This window comes from Bufo gargarizans, chromosome 2, assembly GCF_014858855.1.
Source record: "Bufo gargarizans isolate SCDJY-AF-19 chromosome 2, ASM1485885v1, whole genome shotgun sequence".
Classification (NCBI taxonomy): Eukaryota; Metazoa; Chordata; class Amphibia; order Anura; family Bufonidae; genus Bufo; species Bufo gargarizans.
This window is the reverse complement of record NC_058081.1, coordinates 200,951,510-200,969,519: the sequence shown is the minus strand read 5'-3', so window position 1 is coordinate 200,969,519 and position 18,010 is coordinate 200,951,510. Positions and strand designations below refer to the sequence as shown.

Here is an 18,010-nt window from a genome sequence, read left to right as displayed (position 1 = left end):
CCTTCAGTGTGAATGTACAATTTTCATAGTCATGAAAATAAAGAAAACTCTTTGAATGAGAAGGTGTGTCCAAACTTTTGGTCTGTACTGTATATATATATATAGTGTGGTTTCGCTCTGGTAGATAGGGTAAGCGGGCGCAGTACAGAGGCAAAATACAAGTTCTTAACTCAAAACGTCAGTGTTTATTCACACTTGAGGCAATTGCACAAAACAGCACGTAACTTTGCAGTCTTGGTGTTAATTCACACATAATGGAAAGTTCATATAACACAAGTCACCTTGCTGGCAGTTCTGCCTCCAGTAGTCCACAGCAGGCTTTAGGGGGCCTGTTTCCCCAGCATGTGTCTCTCAGCCCTCCAGCATGGCACAAAGCCAAACTCAGAACCCAAAACATCTCTGCTGAGCCCAGCTGCCTATTGAAGGACAGCCAGGTGCTGCCAAAACCCGGACCGGCACTTAAACACTGGTCGAGTATTTGACCTCACCTGGCTGGAAACCAGCCCAGCCGCACATGCTGGGAGCAAAATGCCTGCCTTGCCAGACACTTGCCTCACTGTGTCACATACTCCCCCCCCCCCCCTTTGTTCAACCCAGAGAGGGTGGACACATGCCAGACAATACACCCAGGACAGGGCATCTGTGTTTCCCTTCAACCGGCCTGCTCTGTGTTCTACCGAGAACTTAAAGTTCTGCAGAGACAAAAAACATCTGGTGACCCGGGCATTCCTGTCTTTGGCCTCATCCACTTGAGAGGGGAGTGGTTGGTCACCAGGTGGAACTTTCTCCCCAACAAATAGTAGCGGAGAGACTCAAGTGCCCACTTGATAGCCAGGCACTCTCTTTCCACTATACTGTATCTGGTTTCGGCTGGGGTGAGATTGCAGCTTAGGAAGACAACGGGATGCTCCTCCCCGTTGACTCCCTGAGACAGTACAGCACCGAGGCCTACTTGTACCACGAACTCCCTCTTGAAATCAGGCGTCACCAAAAACAGGGCCGACTTCAAAGCGGCAAAAGCCTCTTCCGCCCGATCATCCCAGTGAGCCATAACTGATTTTTGTCCCTTCAATAGCCCTGTCAAGGGCACGGCTAGAGTAGCAAAGTGGGGAACAAACCTCATGTTATAGCCCACCATTCCCAGGAATTACTTTATTTATCTAGTGGTGACCGGTCGGGGACAATTCCATATTGCCTCCATTTTGTTCACTTGGGGTTTGATGACTCTGTGCCCAATGACATACCCCAGGTACTTAGTCTCTTCTAACCCTATCGCACATTTTTTGGGGTTAGCGGTTAGGCCAGCTTTCTGAAGGGAGTCCACTACGGGCTGCACTTTGGGTAGGTGACTTTCCCAGTCTGTACTGCATATGACAATATCATCCAGGTACGCCAAAGTGTACTGACAATGTGGACGAAGCACAATGTCCATTAGTCACTGAAAAGTGGCAGGGGCACCATGCAGAACAAAGGGTAAGACCTTATATTGATACAGCCCCTCAGACGTGATGAAGGCAGCTTTCTCTTTGGCAGCCTCCGTTAAGGGCACCTGCCAGTACCCTTTTGTGAGGTCCAAAATATAAAAATACCGGGCTTGTCCTAACCTCTCGATGAGCTCATCCACCCGGGGCAGAGGGATACGCATCGAATTTGGAGACCTCGTTAAGTTTTCGAAAGTCGTTACAAAACCGCAACATCCCGTCCGGCTTGGGTATCAATACTATAGGACTGGCCCACTCACTTTTTGACTCCTCAATGTCTAGCTGCAACATTAGCTGCACCTCCTCAGATATGGTTTGTCGTCGAGCCTCTGGTACCCAGTATGGTTTTAATCGGACTTTTGCCTGAGGCTCAGCGACAATGTTGTGCTGGATTATGGAAGTGTGTCCAGAGAGGTCCGAGAACACATCCGTGTTCCGACTAATGAACTGCCTGGCCTCCTGAGTCTGTTTAGAGGAGAGGCTGTCAGCATTTTTTACTCTGGCAGCTGCCTCTCTTGCATCAGACAGAGGGGCCGGTACCTCTTCTCCTAGAAAACCCAGCCACAGGCTGTCTTCTGTACAGGTTTCCCTATCTTTCCACGGTTTGAGTAAATTCACATGGTAAACCTACTCTGGCTTTCGCCGCCCTGGCTGGTGTACCTTGTAGTTTACATCTCCAATTTTCTCGAGTACCTCGTAGGGCCCCTGCCACCTAGCCAGGAACGTATTGTCCACGGTTGGCACCAGAACCAAAACCCGATCAACCGGGTTAAAGATCCGGACCCGAGCCTGTCGATTATAGATCTAACACAAGCTTGCGATAAGGCTTGGGGACCACCAACTGTTCAGTAGCCCCCAGTAGTTGGTTTACCCGATACAACATATCCTGATGAACCACAAAACGACGAAACACTGACTCTGCCCCAGGTTGTTGTGGTTCACCAACTACTATTAACACATTTTCCAAGGCGCGGGATAGGGTTGGGTCCTGACGTTGGGCTGTACCAAAACTATCCCCGGAGACATTGAGGTCTGCCAAGTCAGGACCCGGCGGCAAGTCATCCACGTCTCCCACCATCACACTTAGCGGGGTTGTCTCCCCCCTTCCACCGAAGTGGCGGTCACCCCTACCACTGGCCCCTCGGTCTCAGGTTCCCAAGGTTCTGGTTTCCCCCCTGAGCCAGGCCACTCTGCTAGGGTTATCCCTGTCTCATGGGTATCAGTCACTCTCGTAACCGGCCACAGTGCCGGGAAGCCCGGGAATTTTCTCCCTATTATAAGTTCATAGTGTAGGTTGGGTGCAACAGCCACCTCATGGGTCCACCTGCCAGAAACCGTGGACAGAGGGACACCGTAGCAGTAGGGTAGTCTTTTAAGTCCCCATGTATACACATGACTCCGAACTTACAGCCGGTGTACTTAGCTGAGCGTACCAGGGAAGGCCTTACCAGGGTCAACAGACTCCCTGAGTCCAACAGAGCCTCCGCTGGAGTATCTCCCACCTCCACCTGGCACAGATGGTTCAGAGACTCCAGAGCACCCACTGCACACAGTTTCCTGGCATACAATGATTGACGGAAGCCAAAGTTCGTGTCCATGGGTTCCCCCTGATGTGGACAGTCAGCTCGAACATGGCCAGGCTCCCGACACCGCCAGCAGATTTTTGGAGCGGGGTCCACAGGGGTTACATCCCAGGCGGGTTTGGTGGGCACCATTTGCCAGGTGGAGAGTTACGGGATTTGACTGCCCCACAACCAAAAGAACCCCCCTGCAAGTTCTGGACAGCCTCCTAGCGCTCCACCAGGTCGACCATCTCCAGCGCATTACCTGGAGAGACCTGGCCAATCCATTGCTGGAGAGGGGGTGGCAGAGCGCTCCAGAACCTGTCTGCTAACAACTGGTCCAGCATAGCAGTGGGGCTCAGCACGTCAGGTTGTAGCCACTTTTGCAACAGGTTGAGCAGGTTATAATACTGGGGTCTCACTGGCTCAGCCGGGTTGAACCCCCCACTGATGCACCCGCTGGGCCGGGACCAGCACATTCATCCCCAGTCTTGCCAAAATCTCACCCTTTACCTTTGGGTAGTCGGTCGCTTGATCGTCCAGCAAGTCAAAATACACCCGCTGTGACTATGATGTCAAAAAAGTAGCGATGACCTCAGCCCACTAGTCTTGGGGCAGCTTTTACCTGATGGCCACTTTCTCATACATCGGCAGGTAGGTCTCGACGTCATCTGCGGGGATCATTGTAGGGATCGCTGCACGGACTGCTTTCCGGGCATCGTGGACGCTTGGGGTTGCTCCTGCTGTCATCACGTGTTGTAGCAGCAACTGGTTGGTGTCTTGCTGCTGCTTATTAGCCTCAAATTGCTGCAGGTTGGTCTCTCGCTGCTGCAGATTAGCCTCCATGAAGGCGTTCACAACAGCCTCCATTTTGTCACGTGACACAGGTTTGAATCTAGCCGATTTGATAAATGACATACAACCGTGTGCAAAACAAAAAATATTTTGGCGTTCACGCCAGACTCCCTGCGATTGCCCGCTCCAAGCCACCAATTGTAGGGATTTGCAGTACAGAGGCAAGAACACTGTACTGTAGTAAACCAAAAAGTTCAGTGTTTATTCACACCAAAAAAAGTAACACAGAACAAAGAGGTCACCTGGCAGGCTGATTTGTCCACGGCAGTCCACAGCCGTCCACAGCAGGCTTTAGCCACCAACCCTGCTCTTTGGCTGCTCCCAATAAGAACCGGCCTAGCTGCCGCTGACACACGAAATTACCGGTTCTTATCTCACGAGGCCAGGAACCTCGGTGACACGTACCTTCCGTCAATGACGGACCCTTGCACCTTCCTACAATATATATATATATATAAATAAAAACACACCGCAGCACTTCCAGTAGGCAATACAAATCATTCCAAAGTGCATATTTATAAGGGTGCAAAATATTTGCATACATAAGTATCAATTAAGTGTACATAGTCAAAACATCTTAAAAAAAAAGTAAATATGTACAAAATATATCATACTGTGTAATTCATAACATTGTGCGCATAGACATATACAGTATATAAAAAGTTGTCAGTGTACTTCAGCATTGAAAAAATCAGCATAATTCATAATTAGTAATTAAAAGTAATTAATCTACACGTGTGTTCTCAGTGACGGGCCATGGATGGGGTCGGAAACACTCGCCTGCTGATAAATTAAGCATGATGAACTTGGAGTTAGAGAATACGGCGTACCGGATATCGAACGTCATTCATAGTACTCAGGTGACTGATCACATGATCAGTCACATGAGCGGAGAGTCGTTCAAAAAGTAAATATAGCAACAACAGTGAAATAACCACCATCTATAGGGATCATCCTGTTCTAAGGTGATATAACAGAAGATGTGCTATCTTCCGACGCACCGTCCTCCGGTAAGTGTAGGAGGGGGACTTGTGGAGCGCAGCGTCAGCTGCTCTCAACACAGATCATCCAGACTTTCACTGACCTATAACAGGCAGTGATGTCCCTGGTGGCCATAGTTTACATCATAAGAGAAAAAACATCCGTAAAGCGCAGTATATGAATAAGGCCTAACTGGAATTTTTTTTATTTACATTATGGAGCCATCTCTATGTCAATCTTCACCCGCTGTTTTTTCATATACTGAAGCTGACAAAGACAGGATTATTGAGACCTGCAAAGGCGATGTGGATTTTCTCTCTGTCCCCTTACTTTTGGACATAAAAAAGAGGTACGAACGTGATGCAAAGAAATGTATGACTTTAGAACTACATTCTACGACTCTGGTGGAATATGTAAAAACTAATCGCATACCTAGGGGAATGCGTACTCAACCAAAATCGTCTATGTACTCACATGATCCAGGGTTCCATATATATAAATATTCACGTGATTTGATGCTTTTAAACATTGAATTTATGCGTAAGGACTTACTTTCTACTATGTCGAATAAATTGGAAGCTAAAGAATCACTTAAAGCACCATTATCCACCCATGACTATGAGGGCTATAATAAAAAGCTTCAACCTTATTTGGACAAATAAAAAAATTATATTTAAGAAACTAAAAGAGGAAAGTGGCAACGTGATGCAATGGATTATACCACGGGACATGTCTACAATTGGACTGATGTTAACCGGGTTAACCAGATTCAAGGCCAAAGAAAAACTAAAAAGATAGAGGAAACAACCTCGAGTGAATCTACAGTATTTTTAGTAACTTCAACCAGTGCAAGAAAAAAGCAAGAAGCAGATTGTTAAAATTGAAAATGTATTTTCAGGGTACTCATAATATTGCTATTACGTCTGAACAGGAATTGTGTTTGTCAGATTGGGGGTTACAATTGAAAAGTGATTTTACTCCACAAATACCCTCCAATGCTATTGATTTATTTTCTGAAGCTGTATTGAGGTACATACAGGAATTGAAACAGTTGGGTCAATGTGACCGTATTTGACATCCAAAAAAGACGATTCAAGAATTACATGCTTTAAATGAGTTAGTCCATGACCATTCCCTCACCTACTGGAAGTGGTTAATTGATTGAACACTTTGGTTAAGTGTAATTCCGCTGGCACTCCTTTTGTCTATATGCTTGCTAGGTGAGCTGGTGCATGAAACACCTGGATACGATGCCGCACTCCTATGGTCGAGGTATATAGACGATGTATTCTTTCTGTGGCATGACACTATTCCTGCTTTGGAAGACTTCCTGGCCCGTCTTAATATAAATACTCGCAATATTAAACTTACCTGGAAATATAGCCTCACAAACGTCGAATTTTTAGACATTATGATCATCAAAGGCCCTGATGGATATTTGTCTACCGATCTATTCAGGAAATCCACAGCTGTCAATGCCCTTCTCCACGCCTCCTCTGCTCACCATCCAAACACGATACAGGCAATCCCTACAGGGCAATTCCTGAGAACTCGCAGGATTTGCTCCAGCGAAGAGTACTTCGACCAACAGGCCTCAGCCCTGACTCAACACTACCAGTTCAACACTATCCAGCGGGGTTATGAGAGAGCCAAAAAAAAAAAAAAAAACATCTAGAGACTCTCTGCTGGTGAGTAGGTCGAAGCCAAAAATCAAAAAAGATACTAGTGTGAGATTCATCACCCCCTTTAATAGCAAGTGGAAGTTTATACAATATATCCTTTGCAAGCATTGGCCAGTCCTGCAAACCGATGGTGATCTGGCTGTAAGCCTTCCGGCGTACCCCCAGATCACTTGGAGAAGGTCGCGCAATTTGCGCGACATTCTCACCAAGAGTCACTATGTGCCCAAATCCACCGGCGGAATTTTTGGGAGTAGGGGCCCGAATTGGGGCTCTTTCTCCTGCGGATCCTGTACTGCTTGTCAGTACATGATCCGGTCTACTGGCTTTTGTGACTCTTCTGGTCTGAAGAACTACACCATCGTACACCATATAAATTGCAATACTGAGGCAGTGATATATCAGATCACCTGCCCTTGTAATTTATTTTATATTGGTATGACCAAAAGAGCACTTAAGGTTCGTGTCTTGGAACACATTCGCAGTATTCGGGCAGCGGCAGGCACACTTGAAAAGGACTGGGACTCGCTACAAGCAGTCCCAAGACATTTTCACAAATTCCACAGATCCGATCCAGGGGGACTAACAGTTAGGGGTATTGACAGAATCCACTTGGGATCCAGAGGCGGCAATATTAAGGTGGCATTGCTGCGTAGGGAAACCAAGTGGATTGTCACCCTAGATACCGTCACACCCCATGGCCTCAATGAGTTTAGCAGCTTTTCTTCTTTTCTATGAATAGCGCGCGAATTTTAATCACAGGGTATATATATTTGGATGTTAATATATGTCTTCATGACTATAACATTATATGTCTCTTTCCTTCTTTTTGAGATTCCATATACCCAGTTCTTTGTGGGTTCTGGTGGTAAGGGAGGTCGTCATCAACCATGGGAGAATACGATCGTCATGCGGGATAATGCCAGATATTGTATCATTGGACACATGCAGGACATTTGGATATCTCCGAGTCCCAGCTTGGCCTGGATCGTCTCTTTTTCTCACAGCTGGGTCGATTCTGACTCCCTTTCACTGCAGAGGTCTGGGCTCCTGTTGGATGGGTGACTGTTTCGGTCGACCCCGCCGGCGGCCTTTTTGCCGCCCGCGGTGCCGACCTTTCTGTCCCCCACCCAAACCTCGACTCTCACTAACCGCAGGGGCGGGCGATTTGATATATCACTGCCTCAGCATCTGTAATTTATTTATTCACCAGATAATCACATTCATTTTTTCACTGGTGTTCACTGTTTGTTGTCTATGAAATATTATATTCAAGTTGTATATATATTTTTTTAATTCTTTTAAATTTCATTATATGCATCATGATTATCCAATTACAATTATGATTTTTTGAATCATGTTTTTCGAATCATGCTGCTTGGATTATAGATGTTGTCTGTGTGTTCGATATTGAATCAGGTAATATATATAGATTTTCTATTTATTAAGGCATGGACCTATTTATGCTCCGGTGACTTTTTAATTCTAGATATAATTATCATGAGTATTCATTTACGGGTAGGCGTATTCAATTACGTCGTCCGGACCATTGATTCCGAACACATAGTCGACACTTGATTACAATCATAGGAAATATATATGAAATTTTATGGTTAAATCATTGTCTATATTGTTCATATTCTTTACACTTTTTACATATATATGTGTGTGTTTTTTGTATAACATATCATGTTATTTATTTCTTTTTCTCTTTCTTTTTGTTTTACAGTCACTTGAAGGTAGATATTTGGTCCATAATCATATGGCCCGTTGTGCACCCTTTTCGTTTCGGCTGTGGTCAGTGGGGACGGGCTAGAGCAACCATCTGTTTATGGATGTGCTCTGCCCCGCCCCCACTCACACACAGCTGACTCTATGCACTATATTGTTTGATTATTTAGCACGTGCATATGATGCGTATTGTCGTTTTCAGGCTTGGTTGTAATTGTGCGGGACTCAGTATGGATACGTCCGGTTTCCTTTTTTGGCATTCTGTTACAGTCAGTGACATGATTGTGACATTTCCTGTCTCCTTGCCTGTGTACTGCCGGTTGCGGGTCACCTGCGTTCCACAGGGCCGCGGACTGCGCATGCGCTGCTCGGCGCCATCTGGACGCGCTCCATTACGTCACACTTTCGCGCTTGCGCGATGACGTGGAGGCGCCGAGAGATGGCGTCGAGCATCATGGAGCATCCCGCGCCCAGATATGTGGACCACAGGTGGACCATATGGAGGTAATTTCTCCCTACCCACCCACTTCTCCCTATATATATCCTGTCTACACATCATTCCATACCTCCTGACGAAGCCGTAGGGCGAAACGCGCGTCGAGGTTGTGCGCTCAGGGCCCTCACGCTCATTCACCACTATGTCTTCAGGTACGTTCTAAACTGGTATCTCCCCGTTTAAACTTCTGCTAAGGACCTCTGCACGTATCCATAGTGAGTCTCCCCATGCATCCATGGTAATTACTGTTCACATTGTGATCTCCATCAGAGAATTCCACTCCCATGGTCTGCTGTTCCATGGTTTCAATACCATGTGCAGATTCACTGTGTCTTTCCCCTGCCATCAACAGGGTTAATTGTATTACTTGTTTACAGGTATTGTGTAGAGCTTCCATATTGGGCCATTTTGGTCATCTTTGAACGTATATTGTACTTGATTTTGGTACCTGTTAACGTGTCATCATTCATAGACACCTAGGTGAACTGCGGCGTTTGTGACCCTGTGCTTCTCCGTATTCTTGTAACTCTGTAGTAGCTCCATTAGACTTTCATATATTTTAGATTCATTACACACAACTGAAGTAGTTCAAGCCTTTTATTGTTTTAATATTGATGATTTTGGCATACAGCTCATGAAAACCCAAAATACCTATCTAAAAAATTTGCATATTTCATCCGACCAATAAAAGAAAAGTGTTTTTAATACAAAAAAAGTCAACCTTCAAATAATTATGTTCAGTTATGCACTCAATACTTGGTCGGGAATCCTTTTGCAGAAATGACTGCTTCAATGCGGCGTGGCAATCAGCCTGTGGCACTGCTGAGGTGTTATGGAGGCCCAGGATGCTTCGATAGCGGCCTTAAGCTCATCCAGAGTGTTGGGTCTTGCGTCTCTCAACTTTCTCTTCCCAATATCCCACAGATTCTCTATGGGGTTCAGGTCAGGAGAGTTGGCAGGCCAATTGAGCACAGTAATACCATGGTCAGTAAACCATTTACCAGTGGTTTTGGCACTGTGAGCAGGTGCCAGGTTGTGCTGAAAAATGAAATCTTCATCTCCATAAAGCTTTTCAGCAGATGGAAGCATGAAGTGCTCCAAAATCTCCTGATAGCTAGCTGCATTGACCGTGCCCTTGATAAAACACAGTGGACCAACACCAGCAGCTGACATGGCACCCCAGACCATCACTGACTGTGGGTACTTGACACTGGACTTCAGGCATTTTGGCATTTCCCTCTCCCCAGTCTTCTTCCAGACTCTGTCACCTTGATTTCCGAATGACATGCAAAATTTGCTTTCATCCGAAAAAAGTACTTTGGACCACTGAGCAACAGTCCAGTGCTGCTTCTCTGTAGCCCAGGTCAGGCGCTTCTGCCGCTGTTTCTGGTTCAAAAGTGGCTTGACCTGGGGAATGCGGCACCTGTAGCCCATTTCCTGCACACGCCTCTACACGGTGGCTCTGGATGTTTCTACTCCAGACTCAGTCCACTGCTTCCGCAGGTCCCCCAAGGTCTGGAATCGGTCCTTCTCCACAATCTTCCTCAGGGTCCGGTCACCTCTTCTCGTTGTGCAGCGTTTTCTGCCACACTTTTTCCTTCCCACAGACCTCCCACTGAGGTGCCTTGATACAGCACTCTGGGAAGAGCCTATTCGTTCAGAAATTTATTTCTGTGTCTTACCCTCTTGCTTGAGGGTGTCAATGATGGCCTTCTGGACAGCAGTCAGGTCGGCAGTCTTACCCATGATTGCGGTTTTGAGTAATGAACCAGGCTGGGAGTTTTTAAAAGCCTCAGGAATCTTTTACAGGTGTTTAGAGTTAATTAGTTGATTCAGATGATTAGGTTAATAGCTCGTTTAGAGAACCTTTTCATGATATGCTAATTTTTTTAGATAGGAATTTTGGGTTTTCATGAGCTGTATGCCAAAATCATCAATATTAAAACAATAAAAGGCTTGAACTACTTCAGTTGGTGTGTAATGAATCTAAAATATATGAAAGTCTAATGTTTATCAGTACATTACAGAAAATAATGAACTTTATCACAATATGCTAATTTTTTTTAGAAGGACCTGTATACCAGCTTATCAAAGGCCAAAGGACACTCTTTTGGCATCTGTTGGGTGAATGGAGCTCTATAGATACGCTTGGCATATACGCCTGGAGCTTTTACTTGTGTATATACTAAGCATGGGGTTATAATGTGATTTGAACAGACTCTAGGATTATTTGATTCTCAAGGTGGATTTACATGGTGCAATTATCAGGAACGCTCGTTCCTGCGAACGCTCGTTCCTGACAATCTGCCAGTCTAAAGGTGCAGCAGATCACCCGATGAATGAGCGAAACGCTCGTTCGTGCCTACACCTAAATGATGGTTTTTGGGCAGCAGATTGTGCAGTCTAAACAGTAGTCTACTGCCCAGAAACAATGCAGCTGTATGAGGAAGAGCAATCGCATTAGTCATCCCTCGTGCTCATACTGTAGCGCTTCACCTCCACTGAGTGAGGAGCCGACTGGCGGGAAGGAGTACTTCCTTCCCGGCAATCTGCTGCTCCTTGGCAGGTGTAAATGCACCTCTAAATGGGTTTATGTGATTGAGATGAGGAGATAAGATTTTGAACCCTACTGTGAACTGGGACTGATATAAATGATGGTATTCCTTGTACAGTGCTGTGGAAAATGTTGGCATCATATAAGCAACAGGAAATAAAAAATATTAAGAGCAAAATGTATTTGTAATGTATTCGTAGACATGTAGAAAACACCTCTTACCACACTGATGAGTTGAGCCAAAGACAACTGGAGTTGAATGGAGACCCGCTGTGTATTATTATAAGCTGGACGGATGAGTTTATTATATCTATCTTTCCTTAAAAGAGTGTTCATTAATCTCTCTTCTGAATCCGCTGCTTTGCTATCTAGAAAATGGAACAACATAACACAGATATAGTATCAGTAAATAATTTTTATAATGCATGCAATATACTGGTGTGAGATAAGCATATACAAGACCTATTGGGTATATTTGTTCATTTTAACATTGACAGGAAGAAGAATTAGGGCTTAGTATAAAATTAGACACCCTTACACGTTTTAGATACTTTCGGTTAAAACACGCATTTGACACCACTGAGAATAAACAGTATTTAATCACCAAACAATCAGAATTTGTAGAATTTTGTTGCCTCAATAAGGGGACCAAAGTATCAATATCACAGATATACAAAAAAATTAAAAGGGGATTAGGGGGAGTGATAAAGTTTAATAGTGAACAAAAATGGGCACTAGAAGTTGAACCTAATGCATTAGATTGGAGATATATCTATAAAAGTATAAAAAGAAGTACAGTATTGAGTAATTTTCGATTGATACAGTTCTTTATTGTCCATCGTACCTACATCACCCCATGGGTGTTGAGTAGGATGTATAAAACAAGGGACGCCAGATGCTGGAAGTGCAGGATGGACAACGCGGATTTCACCCACTTGATCTGGCACTGCCCTCTAATGCAGGACTATTGGACTCAGGTTTTTCGGGAGCTGACCAGATCGACTGGATGTCCAGCCCCAATGGAGATTGCTATTGCGGTGCTTGGATATGTCAGGAAGTTAGGTCTTGACAGAGAAATAGAAATGAATTGGGCCAAAGGATTAATGCTGGCGCGGGTTGTAGTGGCTAGAGAGTGGGGGGCGGACACACCACCAAACATCGAAGCATGGAAGAACTTATGTGGGAAGGTTCGTAGATACGAATATGCCGGAACCCATAAATAAATCTGCAGTAACCATCAAGACAACCATGGGGGGGGGGGGGGGGCAGGGGAGGGGTTATATTGGTTCTTTTTTTGTATATGACACGAGAAAAGAAACAGGACAGGGATATATTCCTGATGTCTAAGGATAAGCGAGTAACAAATGTATGTGTATATACAGGAATTATCTTTGTTTATGTTCGGTTGTATTATTGATTACTGTCATGTTTTGTTTCTGAAAGAAAAAAATAAATTAATATAAAAAAAAAAAAAAAAAACATTGACAGGATACATAATTAATTTTTATACACCAGCGAAGTTGCAAGAAAAAGTAGGAATTACCTGTCACGGACGTTCCTGCGACAGGTGGCAGAAGATCGGTGAGACTGACAACATGTGGTTTGATCTGACATGTTTTCTTTTTGGATCAATTGATGTCCGCGTTGTTTCTGGTGCTTGCCACACCTTCTTTCCCCAGGTGTGGCTATTAGGGTCATTTAACCTTCTCTATTTATAGTTGCTTCTCCCACAATGCTGTGCGGTTTATAGCTACTGTTTAGACCTTTGGATAGATTGTGGTTAGATCTTGGCTGAGTTCCTAGTGCTTCCATTGCTCCTTTGAAGTTAAGTCTTTCCTTTGCCTTTTGTATTTTGTTTGGGTTCTGTGTGTTGCATTCCCCTATTGTTTGTATTAGGCCTGAAGGAGACCCCAGTTCGTCCTTCCTTTTGGAGGAACAGGTAGTCTCATCCCTGCCATTAGTACCAGGGTCCTATGGGGCTTGATACGACTCTAGGTATTCCTGCGTATGAACTCACCTACCTTTGGGGTCTGTTCATACTGGTAGTCAGTCAGGATTTTGGTTAGGGTTTTCACTAGGAGGTGTCCATTTTCCTTCCCTAGTTCTCAGGCCTGATTCCCTGTTCCCCCCTTTCCTCCTATGCTCTGTGTGGTGTTTCCCTCCCACACCGAAGCGTGACATTACCTGAATTTCTGCATGTTACTAATAATGTGCTCTCTATAATTATGACTATGGTGTAATCGGCTCACATTTTCTCAGAGTAATCAATGTAAAAATGTTGGCAATTCCAATGGGCTGACCTGTTTTTTCTTGCTTCTGTTAGTGTAGCAATATTTTCAATAGAATACAAAAATTTAAGGTAAGATTTTATAAGTGAAGTCACTATACTGTTCTACTATATTTTATAAAAAATCCCGTGCCTGAGTGCTGGACGCTCTTTCTTTACATTTCATTGCATGCTTTAGGAACATGATACCTTTATTTATCTCTATGAATTCATCATAAAGCAATTCGTACAGGCACTCACATGTAAACACAAAGGGGTTAATTTATTAAGACCAGCGTTTTAGACATCATTCTTAACAATCCCGTGCACTGGTGGTCGATCCGCCAAAGTTATGAAGATGCACGGGTCTGTACATAACTTCGCCAATCAAAATCTACGCCAGCTTCCTTACTGGCTTAAAATGAGACTGTTTTCTATATAGGATGTAAATCTGTGGGGCAGGGCCAGAATCTGAGGAATGTGACCGTATTGTTGGTAGATTATTACAAGATGTGGGGCCCCACTTTTGATTTTGCACAGGGCCACATTTTGTCTAAAACACAGGGTGTAACTACCAGGATAGCAGGCACAGCAGCTGTTCTGGGTTCAGCAACTAATGGGACCCATCTCTACCGAAGTAAGGGGCATTTAGGCTATGTTCACATCTGCGTCCAAGGCTCCATTCAGGGTCTCTGTCACAGAGGTCATTAAAAATAGTGAAGAGAAAAGTCCTGTACATTATCCCTATACTGTGACATCACCATGTTAAAGCGGTTGTCTCACTTCAGCAAGTGGAATTTATCATGTAGAGAAAGTTAATACAAGGCACTTATGAATGTATTTTTATTATCGATATTGCTTCTTTTGCTGGCTTGATTCATCACATCACATTACACACTTCTCATTTCCATGGTTACAGACCACCCCGCATTCCAGCAGCGGTGGTCGTGCTTGCACACTATAGGAAAACGCACTAGCCTATGTGCGCTACCACGGTCCCGGCCATCAGAGAGGCTGGAGCTTTTTCCTATAGTGTAACACGGCCACCGCTGCTGGAATGCAGGGTGGTCGTAACCATGGAAATGAGAAGTGCATAATGGGGTGGAAAATTTTATCCGGCCAGCCAAATGAAGCAATATGGATAACAACAATACATTAGTAAGTGGCTTATATTAACTTTCTCTACATGATAAATGCCACTTGCTGAAGTAAGTCAACCTCTTTAATTATCCCTGTGCTATGACATCTCTGTATTTTTCTTTGTACTGTGAAGTCACTGTGTTTATTAGACCTGTACTGTGACATCACTTTGTGCATTATTCATGTGCTCTGAAATCACTGTCCCTGTACTGTGACACCACCGTGTTTATTATCCCTGTACTGTGACAACACTGTGCACATTATCCCTGTGCTATGACATCACTGTGTTTTATATCTTTGCACTGTGAAGTCACTGTGTTTATTATTCCTGTACTGTGACATCACTGTGTACATTATCCCTGTACTGTGATATCACTGTGTACATTATCCCTGTACTGTGACATCACTGTGTACATTATCCCTGTACTGTGACATCACTGTGTACATTATCCCTGTACTGTGATATCACTGTGTACATTATCCCTGTACTGTGACATCACTGTGTACATTATCCCTGTACTGACATCACTGTGCACATTTTATCCCTGTACTGTGACATCACTGTGTACATTATCCCTGTACTGTGACATCACTGTGTACATTATCCCTGTACTGACATCACTGTGTACATTATTCCTGTACTGTGACATCACTGTGCATATTATCCCTGTACTGTGACATCACTCTGTTTATTATTCCTGTACTGTGTAATCACTGTGTACATTATCCCTGTACTGTGAAGTCACTCTGTTTATTATTCCTGTACTGTGTAATCACTGTGTACATTATCCATGTACTGTGACATCACTGTGTACATTATACCTGCACTGTGACACCACTGTGTACATTATTCCTGTACTGTGATATCACTGTGTACATTATCCCTGTACTGTGACATCACTGTGTACATTATTCCTGTACTGTGATATCACTGTGTACATTATCCCTGTACTGTGACATCACTGTGTACATTATTCCTGTACTGTGATATCACTGTGTACATTATCCCTGTACTGTGACATCACTGTGTACATTATCCCTGTACTGACATCACTGTGTACATTATCCCTGTACTGTGACATCACTGTGTACATTATTCCAGTACTGTGATATCACTGTGTACATTATCCCTGTACTGTGACATCACTGTGTACATTATCCCTGTACTGACATCACTGTGTACATTATCCCTGTACTGTGACATCACTGTGTACATTATCCATGTACTGTGACATCACTGTGTACATTATCCCTGTACTGTGACATCACTGTGTACATTATCCCTGTACTGTGACATCACTGTGTACATTATCCATGTACTGTGATATCACTGTGTACATTATCCCTGTACTGTGACATCACTGTGTACATTATCCCTGTACTGTGATATCATTGTGTACATTATCCCTGTACTGTGACATCACTGTGTACATTATCTCTGTACTGTGACATCACTGTGTACATTATCACTGTACTGTGATATCATTGTGTACATTATCCCTGTACTGTGATATCATTGTGTACATTATCCATGTACTGTGTAATCACTGTGTACATTATCCCTGTACTGTGATATCACTGTGTACATTATCCATGTACTGTGACATCACTGTGTACATTATCTCTGTACTGTGACATCACTGTGTACATTATCCCTGTACTGTGACATCACTGTGTACATTATCCCTGTACTGTGACATCACTGTGTACATTATCCCTGTACTGTGACATCACTGTGTACATTATCCCTGTACTGACATCACTGTGTACATTATCCCTGTACTGTGACATCACTGTGTACATTATCCATGTACTGTGACATCACTGTGTACATTATCCCTGTACTGTGACATCACTGTGTACATTATCCCTGTACTGTGACATCACTGTGTACATTATCCATGTACTGTGATATCACTGTGTACATTATCCCTGTACTGTGACATCACTGTGTACATTATCCCTGTACTGTGATATCATTGTGTACATTATCCCTGTACTGTGACATCACTGTGTACATTATCTCTGTACTGTGACATCACTGTGTACATTATCACTGTACTGTGATATCATTGTGTACATTATCCCTGTACTGACATCACTGTGTACATTATCTCTGTACTGTGACATCACTGTGTACATTATCCCTGTACTGTGATATCATTGTGTACATTATCCCTGTACTGTGATATCATTGTGTACATTATCCCTATACTGTGACATCACTGTGTACATTATCCATGTACTGTGACATCACTGTGTACATTATCCCTGTACTGTGACATCACTGTGTACATTATCCATGTACTGTAACATCACTGTGTACATTATCCCTGTACTGTGACATCACTGTGTACATTATCCATGTACTGTGACATCACTGTGTACATTATTCCAGTACTGTGATATCACTGTGTACATTATCCCTGTACTGTGACATCACTGTGTACATTATCCCTGTACTGTGATATCATTGTGTACATTATCCCTGTACTGTGACATCACTGTGTACATTATCCCTGTACTGTGATATCATTGTGTACATTATCCCTGTACTGTGACATCACTGTGTACATTATCCATGTACTGTGACATCACTGTGTACATTATCCATGTACTGTGACATCACTGTGTACATTATCCATGTACTGTGACATCACTGTGTACATTATCCCTGTACTGTGACATCACTGTGTACATTATCCATGTACTGTGACATCACTGTGTACATTATCCATGTACTGTGACATCACTGTGTACATTATCCATGTACTGTGACATCACTGTGTACATTATCCCTGTACTGTGACATCACTGTGTACATTATTCCAGTACTGTGATATCACTGTGTACATTATCCCTGTACTGTGACATCACTGTGTTTATTATCCCTTTACTGTGACACAGTGGTGTCTATCTGTGACTATCTTTGTACTTGTCATATCATAGCTACCTATGTATGTACAAGGGCTGTTTTACCTTCAAACTGCTGATTGACAGGGGTTCGGGGGTTCCAAAAACTGGACCACCACTGACCTGATATTGATAGCCAATCTTAGGGATACAGCACCACACATCCGCCATATGTTGTAGATGAATCACTTTATTCATTTTGATGGAGCGGAGTTGCAATTCGCGACTCAGCATCTTCTCTAATCAATATGCTGTGTTATTGGTATGGAAATCTCATTTAGATGCTACAACTAGGATAGTAAAGTATGTGTGCCCAGTTACAGGAAGTAACCGAATGTAAACTTGCCTAATG

General features: G+C 43.7%; 1 protein-coding gene across 1 annotated transcript in view; it reads right to left on the bottom strand.

Moving 5' to 3' along the window:
* The window catches only part of CHRNB4 (cholinergic receptor nicotinic beta 4 subunit), a 36,561-nt gene that overhangs the window by 16,159 nt on the left and 2,392 nt on the right, over positions 1–18,010 (bottom strand). Inside the window, exon 2 of the mRNA XM_044277118.1 lies at positions 11,562–11,703. Within this exon, the coding sequence (XP_044133053.1) occupies positions 11,562–11,703 (142 nt within the window). The remainder of the gene's footprint in view (positions 1–11,561; positions 11,704–18,010) is intronic.